This window comes from Myotis lucifugus, unplaced genomic scaffold, assembly GCF_000147115.1.
Source record: "Myotis lucifugus unplaced genomic scaffold, Myoluc2.0 scaffold_11, whole genome shotgun sequence".
Lineage (NCBI taxonomy): Eukaryota > Metazoa > Chordata > Mammalia > Chiroptera > Vespertilionidae > Myotis > Myotis lucifugus.
In genome coordinates, this window is record NW_005871059.1 from 4,044,164 (window position 1) to 4,067,952 (window position 23,789).

Sequence of the window (23,789 nt, forward strand, 5' to 3'; positions counted from 1 at the left end):
ATCAAAAAATGGGCAACGGACCTAAATAGATACCTCTTGAAAGAGGACATAAGGAAGGCCAAGAGACATATGGAAACATGCTCAAAGTCCCCAATTATCCGAGAGATGCAAATCAAAACAACAATGAGGTACCATCTCACACCTGTCAGAATGGCTATCATCAACAAATCAACAAATGACAAGTGCTGGCGAGGATGCAGAGAAACAGGAACCCTCGTGCACTGCTGGTGGGAATGCAGACTGGTGCAGCCACTGTGGAGAACAGTATGGAGGTTCCTCAAAAAACTAAAATGGAACTCCCATTTGACCCAGTGATCCCACTTCTAGGACTATATCCCAAGAAACTAGAAACACCAATCAGAAAGGATATGTGCACCCCTATGTTCATAGCAGCACAATTTACAATAGCTAAGATTTAGAAACAGCCTAAGTGCCCATCAGCAGATGAGTGCATTAAAAAACTATGGTACATCTACACAATGGAATACTACGCTGCGGTAAAAAAGAAGGAATTGTTAACACTTGCAACAGCATGGATGGAACTGGAGAGCATTATGCTAAGCGAAATAAGCCAGTCAGAGAAAGATAAATATCACATGATCTCACTCATTTGTGAAATATAATTAATAATATACACTGATGAACAAAAACAGATCCAGAGACAGAGAAGCATCAATCAGACCATCAAACCTCAGAGGGAAGGTAGGGGAGTGTGGGGGGAAGGGGGAGAGATCAACCAAAGGACTTGTATGCATGCATATAAGCCTAATCAATGGACACAGACACCAGGGGGGTGAGGGCATGAGTGGGTGAGGGGGACAATGGGGGGATAAGACACACATGTAATACCTTAATCAATAAAGAAAAAAAGAAGAATGCTTTCTTGCCCTAGCTGGTTTGGTTCAGTGGACAGAGCGTCAGCCTGCGGGACTGAAGGGTCCCAAGTTCAATTCCGGCCAAGGGCACATGCCCAGGTTGTGGGCTCGATCCCCAGTAGGAGGCATGCAGGAGGCAGCCAATCGATGATTCTCTCTCATCATTGATGTTTCTATCTCTCTCTCTCCCTCTCCCTTCCTCTCTGAAATAAATATATATATATATATTTTTTAAAGAATGCTTTCTTAGCACCTCACTCAAAGCTAGAGCACTCAAGTTATATTAACTGTTTTCTAAATGAGCCAAGCCTCTTGCCGTGCCGTCTCAGTGTGTGGGGTGTTAAGACAGTCCTGGTTCTCTGAATGGACAGTCTTCTCCCCATCCCTTGACTCAGATGCTATTAATCAGGACAGTGCACAGTGAGTCTCACTAAAGGACCTACTGTGGACAACTGGGTCTTTGTGTTCTTCCCTGAGTTGGGTTTGACTCACATCAGTCCTGAGTTACTGTGTCTATTCTTCATGATTCCTTAGGTTCATGAATTACATTTATAGTATGTTAGATTTAGGATTTGGGGATAACAGACCCGAAAAGGCACACTGCAAACCACCGCCATGGTTCTTTTGATTACCTCATAGTCCCAGGACATGCTGCTGGCCAGCGCATAACACATTTATTATCATAAATGGCAACGTCTCAGTCTCCTTCACACGAGAGCAACCCAGGCAAGGCTCCCAAATTAATAATCTTTTGGGGATTTTTCTTAGCTGCAATGGAAATCTGGTGCTGGATTCTAGAAATAGTGGAAAAGAAGGTAGCAGGGGGGTTCTATTTACTTCTGATAAGCCATCATTTGTTGCTTAGCTGCAAACAAAGGCAAGGACTGAGTGTGTAGTTGCAAAACATAAAACATGCTCCAAAGCAGCCAGGAAGCAAAAACATTCAAATACAACTTTGTTCCCTAAACATTTTTCAAACACACAACATGTGCTGGACACGAAGCTAGGCACTCACTAGAGACATAGTAACACAGCATGCCTTTCTTGCTCAAGGAGCTCACAACGTCCGAGGGGGTAGGAATATTTAACAAAGAATTCTAGTACTCTAGTATAACTTTAGGCTTCATGTAAAGCTGGTTTTGCAAACGCACAGAATAGGAGGCAATCAACTCTACATGAGGAGGTTAAAAGAAGTTTCATAGGCAGTTTGGCTTCACTTTGCAGGATGCATAAATTTTCACCTGCAATTTGAAGGAATATATTTTAGGCCGAGGAAATTGCCTGAACGAAAACAGAAAGCGTGAAAATACAAGCTGCATTCAGTAACGCATGCAGGGTCCATGTGGCTGGAGTGGAGACTACTGGGAGAGGAGGTGACAGGCGAGAGTGGAGAAATTGATTTAAAGCACGATCACATCCAAAAACTTCGGAATGTATAGGATAGAACCAGGAAACAATCAGGCTTTTTAAAAACACAGGCTTGCAAGGAAAAAGGTATGTTTTAGAAATACGACTGGCTATGTGGAGCATAGATAGAAGAAAGAGGCTGACTATGTGAAGGTAGAGTTGCTTCCAGATATTAAGAAACAGATGCCCTAACAAACAAAACTAGTCCATAACAGAAGACTTGCCAGTTGGATGATGGCACCATGAAATGTAGACTTGAAACATTGGAATTTTAATTCCTAAAATCCCTGTGGAACTTGTAGTTTAAGAAGCACTGTTTTGGTCACATTAAAACAGCATGAATAATAATCCACAAAAATGGAAAATGAAAAGTAAAATTCTCGCCCTAGCTGATTTGGCTCAGTGGCTAGGGCAGTGGTCAGCAAACTGCAGCTCGCGAGCCACTTGCGGCTCTTTGGCCCCTTGAGTGTGGCTCTTCCTAAGCCTTAGGAGTACCCTAATTAAGTTAATAACAATGTACCTACCTATATAGTTTAAGTTTAAAAAATTTGGCTATCAAAAGAAATTTCAATCATTGTACTGTTGATATTTGGCTCTGTTGACTAATGAGTTTGCCGACCACTGGGCTAGGGTGCCAGCCTGCAGACTGAAGAGTCCCAGGTTCGATTCCGGTCAAAGGCACATGCCTGAGTTGTGGGCTTGATCCCCAGTGGGGGTTGTGTAGGGGGCAGCCAATCAATGATTCTCTCTCATCATTGATGGTTCTATCTCTCTCTCGCCCTCTCCCTTCCTCTCTAAAATCAATAAAAATATTAAAAAAAGAAAAAAGGGTACCAAGACCATTTAATGGGGGGAAGGAGAGTCTTTTTTAAAAAATGGTTCAGGCCCAGTTGGTGTGGCTCAGTGGTTGAGCATCCACCTATGAACCAGGAGGTCATGGTTCCATTCCCAGTCAGGGTACATGCCTGAGTTGCGGGCTCGATCCCCAGTAGGGGCATGCAGGAGGCAGCGAATCAATGATTCTCTCATTGATGTTTCTCTCTCTCTACTTCTCCCTTCCTCTCTGAAATCAATAAAAAATTAAAATAAAAAATGGTTCAGGAACACTGGATATCTACCTGCAAAAGGATGAAGCTGGACCCATATGTTACATCATATGCAAACATTAACCAAATATGGGTCAAAGAACTAAACTTCAAGAGCTAAAACTATAAAACTCTAAAATGAAAATATAGGAGAAAGCCTTCCTGACCTTAAACTTGGCAATGATTTCTTGGATATGATACTAAAGTACAGGCAACAAAAGAAAAATACAAATTAGACTATGAAAAGGCAACCCATAGAATGGAAGTAAATATTTACAAATCGTGTTTCCAATAAGAGCTTAACACCCAGAATATATAAAGAACTGCCACAACTTAACAACCAACAACAAAATAAAACCCAATTCAAGAATGGACAAAGAACTTGAATAGACATTCCTCCAAGGATATACAAATGGCCAATAAACACATAAAACAATAATCAACATCTTAGTCATTAGGGAAATGAAAATCAAAATGACAATGAGATACTAGTTCACATCCATTGGATGACTATTATCCAAAAATAGGGGAAGGGAGTAGATAAATTATAACTTTCACGCATTACTGCCAGGAATGTAAAATGGCCCAGTCCTATGGAAAACAGTATGGAGGTTCCTCAAAAGAGTTAAACACAGAACTACCTTCTGATTCAGAAATTCCAATCCTAGGTATATACCCAAAGGAATTGACAGCAGACTCAAACAGATACTTGCATACCAATGATCAGAGCAGCATTTTTCACAACAGCCAAAAAGTGGAAACCTCCAAGTGTCTATCAACAGATGAATGGATAAACAAAATGCAGTTTTTATGTACAGCAGAATCAGTATTCCACTTAATCATCCACCAAAAGGAATGAAGTATATGCTGCAGCATAAATGAACCTTGCAAACATTGTGCTAAGTGAAATAAACCAGACCCAAAAGGTCAAATATATTTTAATTTCACTTATATGAGGTACCTAGAATAGTCACATTCAGAGACTGAAAGTGGAATGGCGCTTCCCAGGGGCTGTGGGGAGAGGAGGAGAGGAAGTAATTATTTATTGGTTATGGGATTTCTATTTTAGATGATGAACAAGCTCTGGAAGTGGACTGTGGTGCTGGTTGCCCAGCAACATGAATACACTTAATGCTACTGAAACAAACACTTAAAAATGCGTATAATGGTAAATTCTAAGTTATGTATACGTTACTACAATTAGAAAAGAAAAACAGCAGGGGTAGTCCAATTCTGACTAGATGAGTTTCTACTGGGTAAAGAACACTGAGTTAACATGTAGGAAGATCCGCTCCTTTTCAGGTCCTGGTGGGAGTTAACTGCTGGAAGTCATTGCAAGGCTGAAATGCATAGGCCGTCCCTTTTCACTAGAGCTGGTCAGGATGCTCAAAGACAAAGCAAACTTACATTGCAGTTTGATGAGCCATCGAATGTGGGGTAAGAGCCTTCCGGCCAGTCGGCGGGGTCCAAGGCAGTTGACTGCCGGTGCTGGGCCTCGTACTCCTTGAGCTGCCACGAGAGGAAAAAGAAGATTGAAATGGAAATAATCGCCGACATTGTCTACCAAGCAGCAGAGAGAACACTGTGGCACCTTCCTCGTGCCACTATAGGTGACAAAGTGCCAGCCAGCCAAAGGCCAGGTTCACAAAACCAAAAGAAAGACCCACGCCCTGCCCTGTGGCTTTTCATCTGTCTTAAAGCAACAGCCACACCGACTCTTCATATTCTGTCTTCCAAAAAGAACCTCGATTTCCTCCCTCTGACATCAAAACTCATCTCTCACAGTTCAATGTAAGTTTTATAGCAAAATTTGTTTGCTGTTCAGCCTCTGAATTACCTCTCTTTGTAGAAGACACGATACGGTAGACTATGAACATTTGAACAAAGCAGTGAAAGCCTGAAACTGATATTTTAAAATCATTTGCTCTTCTTGTTCTAGATTGTTTAAGTGACCAGTTCAATGTTAACACCTAATAAATACAATGGGATTTACTGGGGACCCTTGTGGGTGACAGGAAAGAACAACGGATCTAGAATATGTGCAGAGACATTGAGAGTTGGCGTTTAGAAACTACTTTTTTGAAAAACACAAAAAGACAAGTGAAATATTATAGAAAATTGGCAATGTAAAAAGTTCCAGGTGTGTTTTCATAAAACACACAGAAATTTACTCTGCTACATACTACAATGAAACCGTCAGGCATTAAAATTTTACTATAAAGCACTTTTCATATATGAATTTAAGGCACTGATCAAATCTTGTTCCATGAATAAAGCCACCAAACAATGGAAACATCTGACCTGACAGCCCAGGACACGGTGTCACACTGCCCTCAACCACTGGGGCTCCGTGGACATGGCAAAGCCACCAAACTGACAATGTCCCTCCAGCTGCTTTCCAAAGCATCAGCTCTGCTATGAAATTCTTTATGTGGGCACATGTGACAGGAGCTGGACCAGGCGGAGGCAGACAGTATTGATTAAAGAGCAAGAGCTTAGCTGCTGAGAGCTGTGCCTCAGTTCTTCCATCAGGAAAATGGGCATGACAGTGAGTCCATCTCACGGGCCTCTACCAGAATTAAGAAGACAGGGAAGCTCTTAGCACACTGCTCTTGTGCAAGAGAGTATTACCATAGCATTACTATAAGGAGAGCTCACACTGACTCCAGGCATTTGCACTTTTGCTATCAGGGGCACTAATCTCACTTTAATCTTTCTAGTACTTTAGGGCATTGCATTAGTATTGTTCTAATCTTCGTAGAATGTTTACACGATGTACCAGAATGCTTGATATACTGGTTTCTGCAATGCTGATTTCTTACTGTATTATCGGGATAGCAGCCACCTGAGCAACCTGGGTTACTTATTTACTCCAAGTCTATGGTCTACTTTTTTTGTAATCCTCACCAGAGGGTATCTTTTCCATTGCTTTTCAGAGAGAGTAGAAGGAAGGCAGAGAGGGAGGGAAAAAGAGGGAGAGACAGAGAGAAACACATCGATGTGAGAGAGACACATCAATTGGTTGCCTCCCACACATGCCTCAACCCAGAGTGGGGAGCAAACCCACAACCCGGGTACATGCCCCTGACCAGGAATCGAACCAGTGACCCTTCGGTGCATAGCTGTCATTCTCACCACTGAGCAACACTGGCCAGGGCTTATGCTCTACTTTTATACTCAGCCTTAGCCCAGACCCCTAGGAGCCACTAAATAAACTTAATCTTTAAAAGCAAGACAAATTCCTAATTAGTCAATCATAAACAGAATTAATATTTTTCTTCTATCTGTTCATTTCCATCATTTACTTTGGGGCCTAAGAGTACCTGTATTTCTTCTAATATAGATTCCAAATTGGCCACTTATTTTTATAGTTATCCTAATTTCAACAGGCTATGTGTTTTATTATGATCCTGTTACAAAATACAATCTCTAAAAATTTTAAAGTACATTTTATGGGGAAAAAACCCACCTGGTTTTATTTATAATTATATTTTTATATTCCACTTTGCTCCTTAAGAAGTGTTGACTTAAATATAACTTCATGAAGGAAAAACAACTGATCATTTCAATTGAGAATATATATAAAAATATATATAATAAAATTTATAAATTGTTAGTTTAATTCCCAGAATTTTTTAAATAATGACATTTTAAAGTGTGTGTGTGTGTGTGTGTGTGTGTGTATCTGTCTCTCTGAGAAGGAAATACTCTCTTACATCCTATTTTTCCTAGTCTTATAGTTTTCTTATACTTGAAGTCTATGACATAATTCTTAGAGGGAATGGCCATTGTTAGTAGACTAATGCTTATTCTGTCTTAAAGACCTGTAGGGAGAGATATTCTAAAATGTTCCCATTTCTAAGAGTGCTTATTGGAAAGAACATTTGTATTATATCTCCTCCAAATCCCCTCCAGCTGCAATTTTAATTCATTTCCTTTTATTCTGCCCTCAGTTGAGATTAAAGCAAAATAAAACACTCTTCAGTGCATCCTGAAGATGTACTGTTTAATAATCCCTCATATACTTGAGAAAAGTGATTAAACTCTTTTCTGCTTCTTCTCTGAGATAAATCCTTTCCGATTTCACCCCCTGGGATCTATTAAAAGAAAACCTCAATCACTTTCTTGCTCTCCATAAGCCTCTCTAATTGTCAAAATCACTGTGACTGATGCTCCAATAGCTGCTACAAGGAAATAACTCAAAAACATATACAGATTCCCAGTTCATCAAGTGGTTCTCTGGTATACCAGGTGCCCAGACTCCCTTTACAAAACTATTCACCTATCCCCTATCTGGGGCATCTCTGTGTGTGGTTGTCTCCCCACGAGGAGCTGTTTCCCCAGAGCTGCCTAGAAGACTGCTGACGGCTGATTGCTCCCTGCTCCCTGCTCCCCATCAGTTTGAAACCTCTTTTTCTCCGGCAGGACAAGTTCTATAATGTAATTCACCTTTCTGGGCTCCCCACTCCCTAAGGAATCAGGCTGAGGCTACACTTGCCCTGAAATCCCATCTCTGTCCAGCTTCTTTCTCTGCCTCCCTCTCTCAGCACTTAGAAGTTTCTCAATAAATCATGTACATAAGAATCCTCAATTCAGGCTCTGATTCTAGGAAGTTGATATAAGACACTGGCATTAAGAAAAGTTCACAATGCCAAAACATCAGTCAAGTCAGTAACAAACATCAAGAACTTTTTTTCCTAAATATGTTTTTGTTGATTTCAGAGAGAGGAAGGGAGAGGGGGAGAGAGAGAAACATCAATGATGAGAGAGAATCACTGATAGGCTGCCTCCTGCATGCTCCCTCCTGCATGCCTCCTACTGGGGATTGAGCCTGCAACTCAGGGTATGTGCCCTGACCAGGAATTGAACTGTGACCTCCTGGTTCATGGGTTGACACTTAACCACTGTGCCACACCAGAACTCAAGGACTCTTAAAAAAATATATATATATATAGATATAGATATAGATATAGATATAGATATAGATATAGATATAGATATATAGATATAGATATATAGATATATAGATATATATAGATATAGATATAGATATATATATATCTTAAGGACTTTATTTTGAACTCTCACACAGATGTGACTTTGTGGACACATATTTATCAGAGACATATATCAGATAAATAACTATATAATATTTAGTCACTAGATCAAGTCACATGAGCAATCATTAGTATTATAATATTTTTTAGAAAATATGATTATTAAATCATGGTCACAAGTCTCTTATTTCCTACAGATAGTTCTCTCCATTAAAATGTCAACAAACATATTTCTCTACAACATAGCTAAATCATTGCTGGTACCATCACACCAAAATAATCATGTTCTCTTTCATCCAAAGCTTTACTCTCCCATCCTCACTCACACAGGTAAGTGAATAAACTGTGGTTTCCAAATATCTCATGGGCTTTTAAGCCTTCTGGAACTAGTCCAAGTTTTGAATACCATAAATTTACTTGCAAAGAGCTATGTGCGCTCTTAAAATTAGCACCCGGAAATTGTGTTATTTAGAGTACAACAATTACCTAGATTCCCCCTAAACATTTTTTTTTAATTAATGAGCTTGACTTTTTTTTTTTGAGCTTGACTTCTTTAAAGCACCTATATTGAGCATCTATCATAAAACTATTAAAAAATGTGTGAAATGCCACTAGATTTTTTAAACTATTCAGTTATTCAGTTAATAAAATATTTTAAAAAAAAACTTAAGTGAAGTTGCTATCTTTTTAAATTACACACTCAAAAAAATACACTGTGAGTTATTTCATACACTTCATTCTCTTCAAATGCTTATGAAGTTTACAGTGGTGTTTCCTGAAAACTCGGTTTTCAGGGGTATGCATCATGGCTATATACTTCACAGTGCGAAAATACCTATCAACGAGATCGAATTCATATAAACAAAGCACAGTGGGCCAACTGCATCTAAAACAGTCAAAATGTTCTCCAATACAGGGATGTGCTGGGGAATCACCTAACTCCTAATGGCACACAGACAAGCTTCTCCCCTGATGCTGGGTTATTCTATCAGGATCAGAGTCTACGCAGGGGTCTCCAAGTCTCTGGCTGTGGGAGAAACACAGCCCGATGTAAGCAAAATTTTAAGGTGTATATAAAGCTTAAGTTTTAAAATTCAAAATGTAATTTGTGAAGGTATCTTATAGAACTGATTTTTATAATGGTTGTAAAGTACTTAATTTTCTTTAGTTTTTACTTAATAAGTTTTATCATTACATTCTTATCAATCATTTTACAAGACTTGTGAATTTTGCAACGGCCGTCAGTCATTTTCCTCGTTAAATTGGTCAATAGCCCAATATATGTGCCATTCATTCATTCATTCATTCGTGCATTCCTTGAATATGGAAATTTCATCTTACAACATGCAATGCTTATATTAAGCACATAGAATGGAATCAATATTTTATCTGATAAGATGGGTACCTGATGACCACTAAAGTATAATCAAAATACTGCTCTGAATAACATATTCCTATACTCTTTGATGCTCTGTCTTAGTCTGTTCATGTTGCTATAACATATTACCATAGATGAGGTGGCTTATACACAACAGAAATGTCTGTCCTGAGACTGGGAAGTCCAAGACCAAAGTGCTGGCAAATTTAGTGTCTGGTGAGAGCCCGCCTCCTGGTTCATAGACAGCTGTCTTCTCCCTGTGTCCTCACGAGGTGGGAGGGGTGAGGAAGCTCTCTGGGGCCTCTTTTATATATATAGACTTTTTTTTTAATTGATTTGAGAGAAAGGGGAAGAGAGAGATAGAAACATCAATTATGAGAATCATTGATCAGCTGCCTCCTGCACGCCCCCTCTGGATTGAGCCCGCAACCTGGGCATGTGCCTTGACCTAGAATCAAACTGGTTCATAGGTGGACGCTCAACTACTGAGCCACACTGGCTGGGTTCTCTGAGGCCTCTTTTATAACGTCATGATCTAATCACCTCCCAAAGGCCCCACCTCCAAATACCATCACATGTTAGGACTTAACATGTGAATTTGGCGGAGGGACAGACGCAAACATTCGGTTTACAGAAGGCCCCCAACCTTTCTAAGTCTGAGGAGGCCCCCCTCACACATGTGAACCGAACCCCTGCAGCCTTACCCTGGCCAGTGCCTCCTCAATGGTGATCATCTTCTCCTTGACCATCATCATCAGCTGAATCCGTTCTTCATCGCTCATTGTTATCTCACTCGCAACATAGCCCACATCTTCTCCTAGAGATCGGAGATAAGAGGCAATAGGAATGAAAACAAGAAAGGTAATCAGAATGCCAAGCTTGAAAGTGCATCATTCAAAAATAAGGCAGACTGTGGGCACGTCCAGTGACGTCCATCCCTGACGGAGCAGCAGGAGCAGTCATGGGCTGCTCTGTAGGACGCCAATGAGCCTGTCTCATTGGGAAACAGGTACCCAGAACATATGGATATTACCATGAAACAAATCAGAGCATTTGTGACGCTTGGTCTAGTGAAGGAGTTTTGGGAGAAAGCCCACAGGGAGCAAGAGGTGGGCAGAGACCTAATTCAAGACCCAGCGACAGCAGACAAGCAGCCTCGGCCCCTTCGGCTGAGGGTCCCCTATGTCCTCCCGTTAAGAATATGAACGAGAAGAAAATATTTTGGGAAAAAGTGGGAGAGAGCTCTCTGATGCGACAGAGAAAGGTCACAGAGCCAGCTGCGGTGCGGCCTGAGAGACCCTGGACTCCTGCTACGCTACCTGTGGGCTACTCCTCCGAAAATCAGTACAATAAGTAAAACCACGGATGGGAAGCGTCCTGGGGTCCTTGGAAGGAAGGTACCATGCGTGTACACATCTGAGCGTGTTATTGGCATAAACATTCCCAAACTGTGAGGAGGACTCAACTTCCACCTGGAACCTGAAGGCAGCCAGAGCTGCAGAGGAAAACAACCATTCGATTGCTTCGAGAGTGTTTTCCTACAAAGCAAACAGACTGCCGGCGCCTCTGATGCATGTGAGCCACGTTGGCGCGTGTCCCTCTGGCCAGCAGGTGGGTAGAGAAGTGTCAGTGGAAGTGGCTGTAAGAGGCACGCTGGGAATATGCCCTCCGTCTAGTCCCTCATCTTTCTCCGTCTGCCCCACACATGCCTCACTAGCCTCGGAGTTGTTAGGAGGCTCGGCTACGGCTTAATTTGCCCTTTGGTGGAAGGGGCAGGGGCTCAGAGGCTGGCTGCACACTTGTAGGATCCCTTCCGTCAGGACCTGCCCTGGAATTTATGTTCCCCTGAGTCTCCCTATCTCATTTCCATTTCGTAATCCATCAGTCCAGAGGCAGCACTCAAGTTCCCTTTGCCACTCGTCCCCTTGCAGGGGGAGGATAATAGAGTGTCCGGGGCGGGCGGAAAGCCTGCTGCTTGATCATTTTCCTATCTGTGTCACCTCCAGGGGTGGAGGGGGTGACGGCCAGTTGGTTGGCTCTTAAAATAAATCTACTTGAGCCGGTTAACTGCCCGCTCCTGTCCTTCATCCCTCCATCCCCGTCTCTCCCGCTCTTTCTCCTTTTCCTTCCTCCTCAACAAGACTCTGTTAGGACCCAAGGTTTCCTTTAAATCACAAGTGATTCTGGGTGTGTATCGGAGGAAAAACGGAGAGTGTTTAAGAAGAACCCTCCTTAAGCAGGACAAATTAAAAACCTGACCCCACGGAGGTAGCCAATGAAGCCAGGTGTGCGGCTGGCGGGCACACTGTCTGTGTCCGCTTTCCTCGTTTCTATGTGTACGAAAAAGTGGAAAAGCCTTGAGAACAGGGCAGGACACTAAGATGTCGCCAAAAAAACCACCACCAAGTAATATCACTGGGGAGCAAGTAAAAATGTTCCTCTCATGCTGACCTGAGTCAGCGGGCCTGTGTCTGGAAGCAGCTCTGTTCCCATCCCCCTCTGGATGCTGGGGAAGCATCAATTATGTAAGCGAGCCTCAACGGGATGACATGTTTACTTACTACATAAACAACAACAAAGACCCAGCCAGGAGGCGGGCAGGGCTCCCTTTGCAAGCAGCCTGGGCAAATTCCCATGATGTCAGACCATCAGACAGAGTTTCCAGGGCAACAACCCAGTAACTGTCCCAGCCACAGACCGGCATGGAAAGTTCAGAAGACAGCTAAGGCCCCGAGCGGCAGGGCACGGGGGAGGGCCCCAAACTAACAAATGCTGGACCCTTCTAGGGTAGACCTCCGCGGGCACAGATGTTCCAGAGGTGGGTGTGTGGAGAAAACGGGAAATTTGGTCTTTGCTCTCAGATCTATTTTTTTTAAAAGCTCACTGACTCTTCCCATTCTGTTTTCTTTGATTAAAAAAAAAAAAAATCCCCAGTGGAACGAAGTTTTAAAGTAAGGACAGGAATGTCAGAGAGCTGAACATTTCCGGGGCACAGGCGATGAGTTATTCTAACTTGCAGCAACCGTCTGGATCAGAGGCACAGGCTGCTGAACACTCGAGAGCTAAAAGGCCCTACTGTCCGCCGGCTGCGTTTCCGCACCTTTTGAAGTCTGCCTCATTATTCCTTTCTGGTTCTTTCGGAAGTTCTGCCAGAAATACTTATTTTTCTTCTTCCAATCTCCTTTTCCTTGAAAAAAAAGACACAAGCAATAAATTCATTAATAACAAAAGTAGCCTCTTCCTTCTACTTCAAAGCTTATAAAATACTTTGATTTCACAAACAGATTTTCTCTTTCAGTTTGTGAAATGACTTGGAAATGCCTATAAAGTCGTTTATAAGAAATGCAAATTTCCTGGTAGCAGTAGGGATATGATGAGAAATAAGAAAACATCAAAAAGGCAGGCAAAACACGCATTCTTATATTCTCTTTGATGTTTAACTAGTATATACAATTCTGCCTTGTCTGGTGGTATATCCCCCACCCCCTTTGGTCTCTGCCACAATTATTTCAAGTAAACCACAAACAGGATACTTGAAGACGTTTACTTTGTTTTGCTGTTATTCATGCTGTCGATCTACCCTGGATTCATTTCTGTTACCCCAGATTTCATGGAGAGAGCGGTTGGTACAGCCTGTGCTCACTGGTCCTTGGGGCTGGGTCCCAGGCCTGAGGGGTGCCCCACGCCGGTTCCCTAAGGTGCGGAGCTTGCATGCGTCTAACAACGAGGGGGCAGGATTCCAGGTCTCTGGCATCAGGCTACCTGGTGACCTTCCCATAGCTCACCCAGGGCACAATGACAAGAAAAGCAGAATACTATCCTGCTGTGACAACTGCCAACAGGGTGGGTCCCCCTCTTTCTCAGACTACGAGTGACTTTCCAATGAAAACATTGTCATAAGCTAGACATCTTTAATATCTGGGGGGGAGGGGGAAGGTTGGGTGGACAGGAGTTCTGATCATCAATAATATGTAATAATTTAAAAAGCAAAGGGAAACAAGGCGAGTAAAATGAAAGGGCAGTGGGATCCTTTATTCTTTAAAAATAAAGTGAAACGGCACAGCGACGTGTGCTCCCATGCAGAGGTGACACGCTCACAGCTGCAGCTTCGTCTCCCTTTGGAGTCTGGTTGCCCCACAGCCCCTGGAAACAGGGCCCAGCCAGTGGCACACCGCTGGTTTCCACAGTCTAGACTGGTGGTGCCAGGCAATGCCGCAGAAGACAGACACGTGGAAACCCCACCACAGTGTCCCGGGCTAGAAAGGACATCGTTTTTCAAAACAGATGTGCTCATCTAAGTCCTGAGAACCTCTGGAGCGATGGGAACCAGTGCCAGCGAGCCTGAGACTCCCTGGGTACTCAGCATCTTGAGGGCATGCGTGACGGAGCACTGCTGCCTTTGGGGTAAACCAGGAAAGGTGAAAGCAGAAGTAGGATTATTACTCAGCCAACCTTTCTCCTGGGCAATCTGGAATATAACGTATTTCTTTGACTGTAAACTACACTCCCCCTTCTACCATTTTTTTTTCTAAAATGAAGGTACGGCTTAAAAAATAAATGGTGATAGCTAACATTTACGCAGCATTTACTATATCCAGGCACTCTGCTATCTCATTTAATACTCACAATGAACATATGATGTTTTATTGTTCCCATTCAGTGAATGAGAAAACCGAGGCTCGGGGAGGCTAGTGGTCTGCCCGAGGTCATAGCTATGAAGTTGGCAGAGTCATGATTCAAATCCAGATCAAAGCCTGATTTGAGCATTCATGATCCTTCCTAATCACGACTGCTTTGCCAGGCTCCCTCTGACCCAAACAGAAAAAATGTCACTGCATCAAGAGTGGATTTTATCATCAAGGAAACATAAAGTCTATAACACCCTCACTGGACATAATCTTTGATTCAAAAGTTCCAAATCAGAGGAAAGTTGAACATCAGTATCTTAACAGTGTTTATTTCAGGCTGGAAGGCTTCTTGGTGGTCTTTGTATTTTCACCTGTTTATATATCTTATAAAGTATTACAAGAAAATAACTAATTTAAAATAGATAAACCAAGACACATGGTACTGACCTACAGCGCTGTCTTCTGAGTTTGACTTGTGAAGAGAGTTCCTAGAAAAGAAAAACAAGTCTGGTTACCAGGAAGCCCTGCCTTCGAGGGAGAACTGCCAGTCCCAATTGGTTGAGCCAGCATCCATATTACTCAGCAGAGCCAGCAAAACCTTTATAAGATATTTACCAACGGCCTTTGCTAGCCAGCAACTGCCCTTCTAGAAACACACTCGTGTACCATTCGTCAACATGTATTAAAGACTCACTCCAGGCTAAGACCTCTATTAAATGAAGGGGACGGACTTCACTCGGTGATCACAGAGGTAGCTTATCTTCCATTCCTGTCAACTATTAGCTACCCATGAAATTATTGCCATTGGGAAGCCTCTTGTGCTAATGGGAAAAAGAAGGCAAATAATAATGAAAATACAGGCCTAGGACCACAAATGCCACTCAGGCCAGGAGTAAGCAAGGTTGTCAGCTGTAGGAGAAATAATCAAGGGAATGGGGGACCCCCAAATCACGGAAGTCTGGATGTCGAGGGAGTGGGGGACCCCCAAATCACGGGAGTCTGGATGTCCCCACAAAAAGAGGGCAGCCAGTATGTAGGTCCTCCAGTCAGTAGCTGCCAATTGGCAAGTGCACTATGCATCTTGCTAGATCTTCTAATGGTCAAAGAAGAGCCAGAAGTCTGCATTTTTTGAAAATCAGAGCTCCACATTTTTAAGTGACGGCAAATAATCCAATGTTTTTAAAGATGTGTCCAAGTTCCTCAGGACATGTCTGGGCATCTGATCTGGTCCACGCCCTGCCCCAGCCTGGCTGCCAGTTTGACTGCTGATACAGATAAACCCCAAGAACCTGAACCGTCAACACGGCCCCAAACCAGGTAATTAATCACTTCTCCAGCAAACCCATCGACTTACAATTCTTTCATTGTTTACATCTACGTTCTTCAAATGATCACACACTTTGAGTAATTTACGCTCAGGTTTGCACGTTGGATCTTTCCTGTTTTATAAGAGGTGCATTTCCTTAGAATGCCAGCAGATGGCACTGTAGATTCTTTATTTATCTTGCCATGGCCAGTGGGGATTTCACTTCTAAAATTTCACAAGTTCACCGTCTAGATTCTGGCCTAGATTCTGGCCACAGAATAGCAAGCAATGTTTCATAAGCGTGAGGCTACCCAACTCATCAATGTGCAAAGGGGGAAAATTGCACCGCATGAAGTTTAATTTGGACGCAGTGAACTGTCCCTGCAAACAGAAGCTGGCAGAGCAGCGAAGCGGCATGCCATCACCTTTCTTTCTCCTTGAGACTGATTATAAAACCCACTCGGCAGGAGCAGAAACCAGTGATGTAACCGAATTCCAAATGTGATGGCAGCAGGTGGAAGGGGTCATTTACTGATCTCCTGGGGGGAGAAGTTAATGCTCAGAAGTCAGTTCCAAAGGCCTCTAGTAATTCATCCTTCCAGCCAGACGCCCAGGCCTGCGAAGGGCAGCTCTGGAAGCAGGTTGTCCGGCCTTGCCTGCCCATCACTTTCATTGCCAACAGAGTGAAAAAGATGGGGACTTCAGCCCAGGTTTCGATGGCTAGGAAGCAATAACAACGTTCTGCTGCACTTTGAAAATCTGTTTACGCACTTAAAAATCTCCAAGTTCAGCATTAGTCTGAACTCAATCTGAGTACCTTTACTAACTACTATTATGAGACTCCAAAACTGCATAAATGTTTACGTTTTTCCTCAAGATCCCTAAACGACTTTAACCCGCAATGAAGGCCTAGAGAACATTCATAATGAGTTTATGAATTAGATTTTTAAAAAAATAATTTAAGAGACAGCATTCCCAGAACTTCACCAATTCCTTTTGTTCTACCGCAGTGTTTAGCAAATTCTATGTTAAACTGCTTCCTCCCTTTGTTTTCTTTCTTCTTTCTTTAATTCATTTATTCCTTCCTTTAATAAATATTTATTCGGCCCCCATTAAAGTCTGGCATCCTCTGAGGCATTGAAAACAGGGATGATAAATGAGACTGGTAAGGTCCCTATTCTAATGGCACTAGGAGGGGGGAGAGAAGCAAGGGGCGGGTGCAGATTAAGATGTGGGAGAACTTCAGGTGGGATGGACAGAGAAGGCCTCTGAAGAGGTGTCAGCTGAGCAGAGATCTACATGATGTGCTGACGTAACATGCAGCCCCTCGAATGGGGAGGCCCGGGTCGGGAAGAGCGGAGGAGGAAAACAAGAGGAGAGCAGTTTGGCCGCCTAAGTTGGAGGAGCTTACTGACCATCTGTGGGGATACAGGGCAGATTGTTGGATACAGGAGACCACAGTGCTGGGGAGCTGCTGAGGGCTGGAGATGGGCATTTGGAAGTCATGTGCATCTTGAAAGCTAGGAGACCAACTGAGCACAAGGAAGAGGAGCTGTATCAAGGCTGAGCTCGGGGCAATCTGTGTCCAGGGGTCAGGAAAAGAAGATGGAGAGTCGGTGCGACTTAGGGGAAGTGGTCAGTTGGCAGAAGGAAGACCCGGAGAGCACCTTTTCCCTTTTCCAACCAGGGTAACATTAAAACCAATTCTACACAAACTATATCACTGCCGCCAATGGCATCCAGGGCACATTCTAGGTCGCTCTACTTTCCCTTCTATTGACTCGATCACTTCACAGTGGAGAGGCTCCTAAGACCACAGAGAAGGAGAAACTAACAGGTCAAAATGAAATTCTTTGCATTTGTAGAGAATTCCACCTCTTACAGAACACACCCTCTTGACCCTCCCAGAACAGAACAGGGTCCTCACAGGGCGCTGGGAGTGAGGACTTGCCAGAGGACACAGCCTGGGCAAGGACCGCACTGTGGGGGAAGCTCTGGCTCTGACTCCCCAGCTAATGCCCTGTCCACGCCGCCATGCTGCTCATTTACATAACAGGAATTAACAGAGTCTACATTAGTCCTGCCCTTGGGTAAATGACTGGAATGATACTCAGAAGAACTTGTAAAGGCAGAGCACGTTTCCAACACCAAACCTGAACATGCCCTACGGGTTTATCAGCACGAAGTGTTTCGACAACACTTTTCAGGATTTGGTTGTGTTGCAATGGCGTGATCCTCTCGTGTGCCTGTCGAAGGAAAAGGGGCCAAACAATCTGGCTCAGACTCATTCTTCTGCTTATGTCTATTTATATACAAAGAGTCTGAGGTCCCTCCAGGCAAAGACAACTCTATCTCCCGGCTGCAAGCTCGGTCTGGCGCACCAGGCACCAGCGTGAATGCCCACGCACAAAGGAATGCCTCAAACAGGCTCATTGTTTGTTTTGATGGACTGTCCAGAAACTTCATTATAACCAAACAACCACAAAAAAGAAAAACTGTTATAACCCAATTTCTAAGAAAGGAACATATGTTATGCGTTACTGGAAAAACCTATGCTTAAGAGATTTTTAAGGTTCTTTATTGTGAGTCTCCGGAAATACACTTCTCCAGGAGTTTCTTTCCTGCTGAATTTTGAATCAGGGCTTTTGCTGTGTCTGGGTCTTTTCCTGCACCGTCCCTGCCTGCCAAGGCAGGCCCCAAAGCCAGCAGCGTCTGCCTGAGGACGTGGAAAAAGGACTGAGACCTCTGCTACTGAATTGTGTACGTGTACAGGGGGGAGGGGGGGCGGGGAGGAAGGTAAGAGGGTTGGGGGGCTCTTTAGTAGTTAATCTCTTCCTTTTCTTTCTGACTTAAACATAACTAACCTCTCACAGTCATATTTTGCATATTTAGTGACAAATCACTTTGTGTAAAGTGTAATTCCTTAATTTCGTATTTCTGATTATCCTTTGGGTGTCAGAGATATTTTCCATCCTAGGAGCATATCTCTACTATTGAATAGAAATATATATGAAACACATTCCTGTTCACAGTATCTATTGACTGTAAAAATTCAAGGGTCAGCCCCTTTCCCAGCCGCAGGGCCGGGACTAGGGTGAGGCAAGAGACACAGCGAGCGCCGTGTGGGAGGTGTTCACTCTCGGGGTCAGATGGGTGCAAGGGGCAGGTGCCACCTTCAGTCCTGCACGCCATGAGCCTCTCTGACTTTCCCCTGGGGATTGGGCCCTGCCCAGCCAACAGGGGCTGGATTTCATACACAGGACAGAATTCAGCTTTGCGAATTCACTGGCTCAGACTGAAAGTAATTCTGTTGCCAAAATCTGGCATATTGTTAGAACTCCCTGGATATCTAGTACCAATGACAACGTTGGTGACATCCTGTCACTGGTGAAAACACCCCCATAGAGGCCTTTTCTTTCATTTTCACAGTCTATTCCCAGCCTGTCCTTTCTGGCTTTTGTTACAAAGTCACCTTCATGAACGATCAAGGCAGGTGGGTGCCTGAAGTACCGAGTCCCAGGCAATGGCCTGACACAGCACAGGTTCAGGGCTCACACACGGAAGAGCCGGCACACCTGGGATAGCAGGGCCACAGATCCAAGCCATGCTTTCTTTTTACGTGAAGTAGTGATGATAAAAACAGAACCACCTTGCTGGGCTATTAGCAGAATCACAGAGAGCTTAGCACAGTGCCTGGCACTTACTAAGTTCCCCCTAACTGTGACCTCTTCTAACCATTCTTCGGATCACTGCCTAGACTCCAGCAGTTTCTGAATCACTGAGGTTCCTCCTTTTTTTTTTAAACATTAACTTCCCTCAAATAATTTGGTGGATATAATAATTCCTCTTCCTTTTCTCGATTACACTTTATACAAGTAACTCATGTTTTTCTTACAATTAAAACACACACACACACACACACACACACACACACCAATGATTGAATAGATGTCAACGTAGAGTTGTAAGGGCCACTGACTGGTATCTACACATGAATAATGTCATTTTAAAGTGTTGTCCGGAGGCCCACTATCCAAGAAGCTGCCCAGCACAATGGCTCCAATGTGGGTTCTGAACTCCAACCACCAGGGTTCAAAGCCCAGCTCTACCATTTACTAACTAGTAACTTTTTAAAATTTTAATGTGCCTTTGTTGGTTTTTAGAGAGGGGGAGGAATAGAGACATTAGCAAGAGAGAAACATCATTGATCAGCTGCCCTCTGCACACCGTCTATTGGGGATCAAGCCCAAAACCCAGACATCCAACAGTGACCTGACGCTCAACCACTGACCCACACCAGCTGGGCTGGGTAACTTTTGACAAGTGACTGAGTCTCACTGAATCCCAGTTTCGTGCTAGAGAGAATAAAATTACTGATCACATAGGTTTTCTAGAGGTTTCAGTCAAGTGTGACTTGCATGGTATTTAGAACAAGCCTACACAGGCTAAGCCACACAAAAAAGCCAGCGTTAAAATTGCTGACCTTTTTTTTCAGCATCCCCTATGGGGTCAAGTCTCTCTAAGTCCTTCTCAAAAGGCACTTCTGTTGCTCAACATGGAAGGGGTTGGTCCTCCGGCACCTGGGGGATGGCCGACTAGCTCTCCAGCCAAGAGCAGGCCCCACCCATGCCGAATCCGAAAATCCCTCACGGAGGGGCACTGACCGATGTTTGTGCCCTTTCACTCACCACCGGTAACTGGTACCGAAAGTTAAGGATGCAGGACGCCGGCAGACGTTGAAGAGTTTCGTGCCTGAGGAGCATCCACGAGCCACCTCTCCACAACAGAGGCCCTCGGCCGGGCTGTGTCCGGGCCTCAACGTCACACAGGCCAGGACGATACCAGTGCCGAAGTGCAGAACTGAACATGCCCCGGGGAGTGGGCTCGGGGCAGGGAGAATCAAAGCCGGGACAGAATACACTCATCCTCCCAAGTTTCCAGCAACTTCTTTTCCAGCTGGGCCATATTAGTGTTCATCTGTGGACTCGTGGGTCTGAACTGCCTAAGAAGTTGACAAACACCTGCTGCTGGGATGCCAGCTTCGCTGCTGACAGCACTAGTGAAAGCTCTGGAAAGTCATAACGGCCTTCCCAGCTCTTCAGGATCGCCCCATGGCATACTACACGGTGCAGACTATTGTTTTGCCTGTAAGTTCATATAAATAGGCATCAGCAACTGAGCAGCATCGTATAAAAACGACCAACGAGGATTTCCTGTTTGTTATGTGTTGTTTGGTGTAGATAATGAAGCCCTGGGAAGCTTGGGGGGCAGGGGGGGGGGGGATCGTGCACACATGGCCCACACCGTCCAGGGATGTACAGTATCATTGGTTAGATGATATCAACAGGCTGCCTGAGTGAGTGGTTATAGCAGGAGGCAAGGCCTGTTGCCTTCCACCTTAACATCCATGCTCATCTTCTTTCTGCCTGGGTGGCTGTGTACCCCCGTTAAGATACTCACCTCCCCCACGCTGGCTGGCAGCTCGCCAAGGCCAGGTGCCAGCATCTGGCCAAGATGTAACTGGAACTGTATAGCAGGGTGTTTCTGGGAAAGCTGGTGTTTTCATAATGAGAAGGACTGACTCAGTTTTCACATGTCTCTTGCCCTTTGCCCTTCCCGTGGGTACTGACCGAAACATGGGCACAGTGCCAAAGCAGTGGTCATTCTCTCATAAGGAAGAGAGACACATAGTAAGGATGGTAGAGGAGAGAAAAAATTCCTTGAGCAGCTGTATCAGACTTAGAACCTCCAGACTCCCTGCTAAATGAAAAATATATGCCCCCATTTGCCTCAACACGGCAACGTGGTTTCGGTTACACCTAAGTAAATATAATCCTAACTGTGGGGAAGGAGTAAAAATGACCAATTTCTATGAAGCATTGGGTTTGGGTTTACCAAGTACTAGTATATTCATATAAATGTCATCGTATTTCAGGCTCACAGAGACCCTGAAAAGAACTGAGCCCATCATACAGATGAAGAGACTGAGGTCTGTAGTGTTCGTGTGACCTTTCCCTTGTATGTCACATGGCTGGAGCTTAAACTCAGCTCTTCAGACACCCAGACCGATGTTCTTCCCACTGAAATACCAGATTCATGAAGGCCAGGGCCTCTCCTGTATTCACAGTGCCAGGCAGGACGCCGTGAGCCCAAAGCCACATCAATTGCGCTTTCTCTAACCACAGGCACTGAAAGTGCCATTGAATTTTGGGACTTGGCCACTGGAATCCACAGCCAGGTGAAGCTCTGGCTTCTTAGGTTTCCTCTGCAGGCAAACACATCAAGGTGTTAAAGGAAAGGGCCTTGAATTCCACCTTCTGTTCATTCTGGGTTTGGTGTAACCAGTAAAAACGAAATGCCTTCCGTTTATGGCCTTGATGTGAACTCTGAATTTCATTTAGATCTTTAGATCTTAAGAATCACTGAACTATCAAAAGCAAAATAAAACAGGGTTTTAGCACATTGTTTTTTATCACAAAAGCTAGTTTTTATAACATGACAGGGGGAGGGGGTGGACTGTAAACAGCCTTGTTGACATTTTTTCTGTAAATGGAAATTATTCCTTCCCACTACTTCCCCTTTAAAATTTACTACATATTTGTAATAAATACGTGGTCCAAGAATGGCTTTTCTGCAAGGAAATGTGGCTTAGGTTTGAGGCCGCTGGATGTCTGGGAAGCGTCTGCCCTTTCCCTCTGCAAGGTTGATTGGTTATCAGGATGTGGGACCCAGGGCCCAGCTCCAGACCGGGTGTGACGATGGAAGGCCACCTGACTGGTACAGGCTGCATATGGGGTAACTTATCCCCGAGGAGGTTGGCACAGTAAGGAAAACCGGCCTTTGATTTTCTTATCAAATTTGCATGGACCTGTGGGGAGATACTGGCTGCAAAGAGCAGGCCTGTACCAGCCTCAGCCTCAGGGTGGGGGCAGGGGGAGGGGCCATGGGAGGAAGAGAGGCTCCATTCAATTATCTCCTCGGTCAGTTTCCATGGAGACGGCACAGGAAGCTGGTCAGAACTTTCCCAGTGGAAACAAACAGAGGCTCCCATTCACCATCACCCGAGCCTCGCTGGCCACGCTGGCTGCTGTGCTGTCTGGGTGCAGAGGAGCCCGAGGAGGGATGTGGGGCCCGGGCTGCCGGCCCATCTTCCATCAGCTGCTCTGAAGGAGTCCATGAAGCCACCTCTGAAGGCCAAAGCTGGAGGGCCTGTGCCTGTGGGCATAGGGGACCTTTCCCAGCCTTGCTGACCTTGCTGCCGCAGGGACAGGCCACCTCAGGGCATGGCTGTGGGAGCCGCCTGCCTGCCCAGAGCTCCTGGCTGCAGCACAGAGGACCAGGTCCCTTCCACGGTGGCCGCGGCCATAGCTAACCTAACCTTCCTTTGGTCCTCTTCACTTTTCATTCCTTCAGAAACAGCAGGTGGAAATTTTCTGTTATCGATACTATGAAAATGGGAACTCACACTAACCTGTCTTCTCAGATGTCATTTTTTACTGAGGTATAACTGACACAGAATGTTGTTAGCTTCAGGTCTACAACACAATGACTTCTCATTTGTATATACTGGGACATCATCACCACTGTAAGTCTAGTGAACATCCATCACGGTCCGATCTCGATTCTAAATTCCCACACATCTGTGCCACGTTGCTGCACCTCCAGTTCTGCACCCACTAAGGGCTCCCTGTACTGTGTCATCCCCGGCCGGTCTCACATTGCTCTCTGACCGCTTCCCATCCTCCCTCTTCTGATCTTGTGGCTTTATCCCAAGTGACGCACGGGCAGCTGCCATAGGTGATCCCATAGGTGACCGTGACCTTCATGATCTCGGAAAGGTACTGAGTCCTTCTAAACCTCTGTAAGCCTCCATTTCCATAATAGTTTTGTAAGAAAGATTTACACATAAAAATGGGAGGTCTGGATCTTGCCTTACCTGCCAGGATAGGAATGTACTTATGTACTGACAGCCTCCCTCCCACCCACCTTCCTCTTCGCCCCCATACGTTGATGACCTCACCTGCAGAACAGAGAATAGTCAGCTGCCACCCTC

At 44.5% G+C, this 23,789-nt stretch overlaps 1 protein-coding gene and 1 long non-coding RNA gene across 16 annotated transcripts in view; one reads left to right on the top strand and one right to left on the bottom strand.

Moving 5' to 3' along the window:
• Nucleotides 1–23,789, bottom strand: part of SASH1 (SAM and SH3 domain containing 1) — a 290,860-nt gene that overhangs the window by 56,429 nt on the left and 210,642 nt on the right. For all 15 annotated transcript variants that reach the window (XM_023750149.1, XM_023750155.1, XM_023750156.1 and 12 more), the window contains 4 exons: nucleotides 14,878–14,918; nucleotides 12,903–12,989; nucleotides 10,507–10,619; nucleotides 4,775–4,876 (listed from right to left, as the gene is read on the bottom strand). In XM_023750149.1, coding sequence (XP_023605917.1) covers nucleotides 4,775–4,876; nucleotides 10,507–10,619; nucleotides 12,903–12,989; nucleotides 14,878–14,918 — 343 coding nt within the window. The remainder of the gene's footprint in view (nucleotides 1–4,774; nucleotides 4,877–10,506; nucleotides 10,620–12,902; nucleotides 12,990–14,877; nucleotides 14,919–23,789) is intronic.
• On the top strand, nucleotides 18,189–20,696 carry LOC111825021. The gene is made up of 2 exons (XR_002828117.1): nucleotides 18,189–18,496; nucleotides 20,232–20,696. It is a non-coding gene; the product is annotated as an uncharacterized LOC111825021 (long non-coding RNA).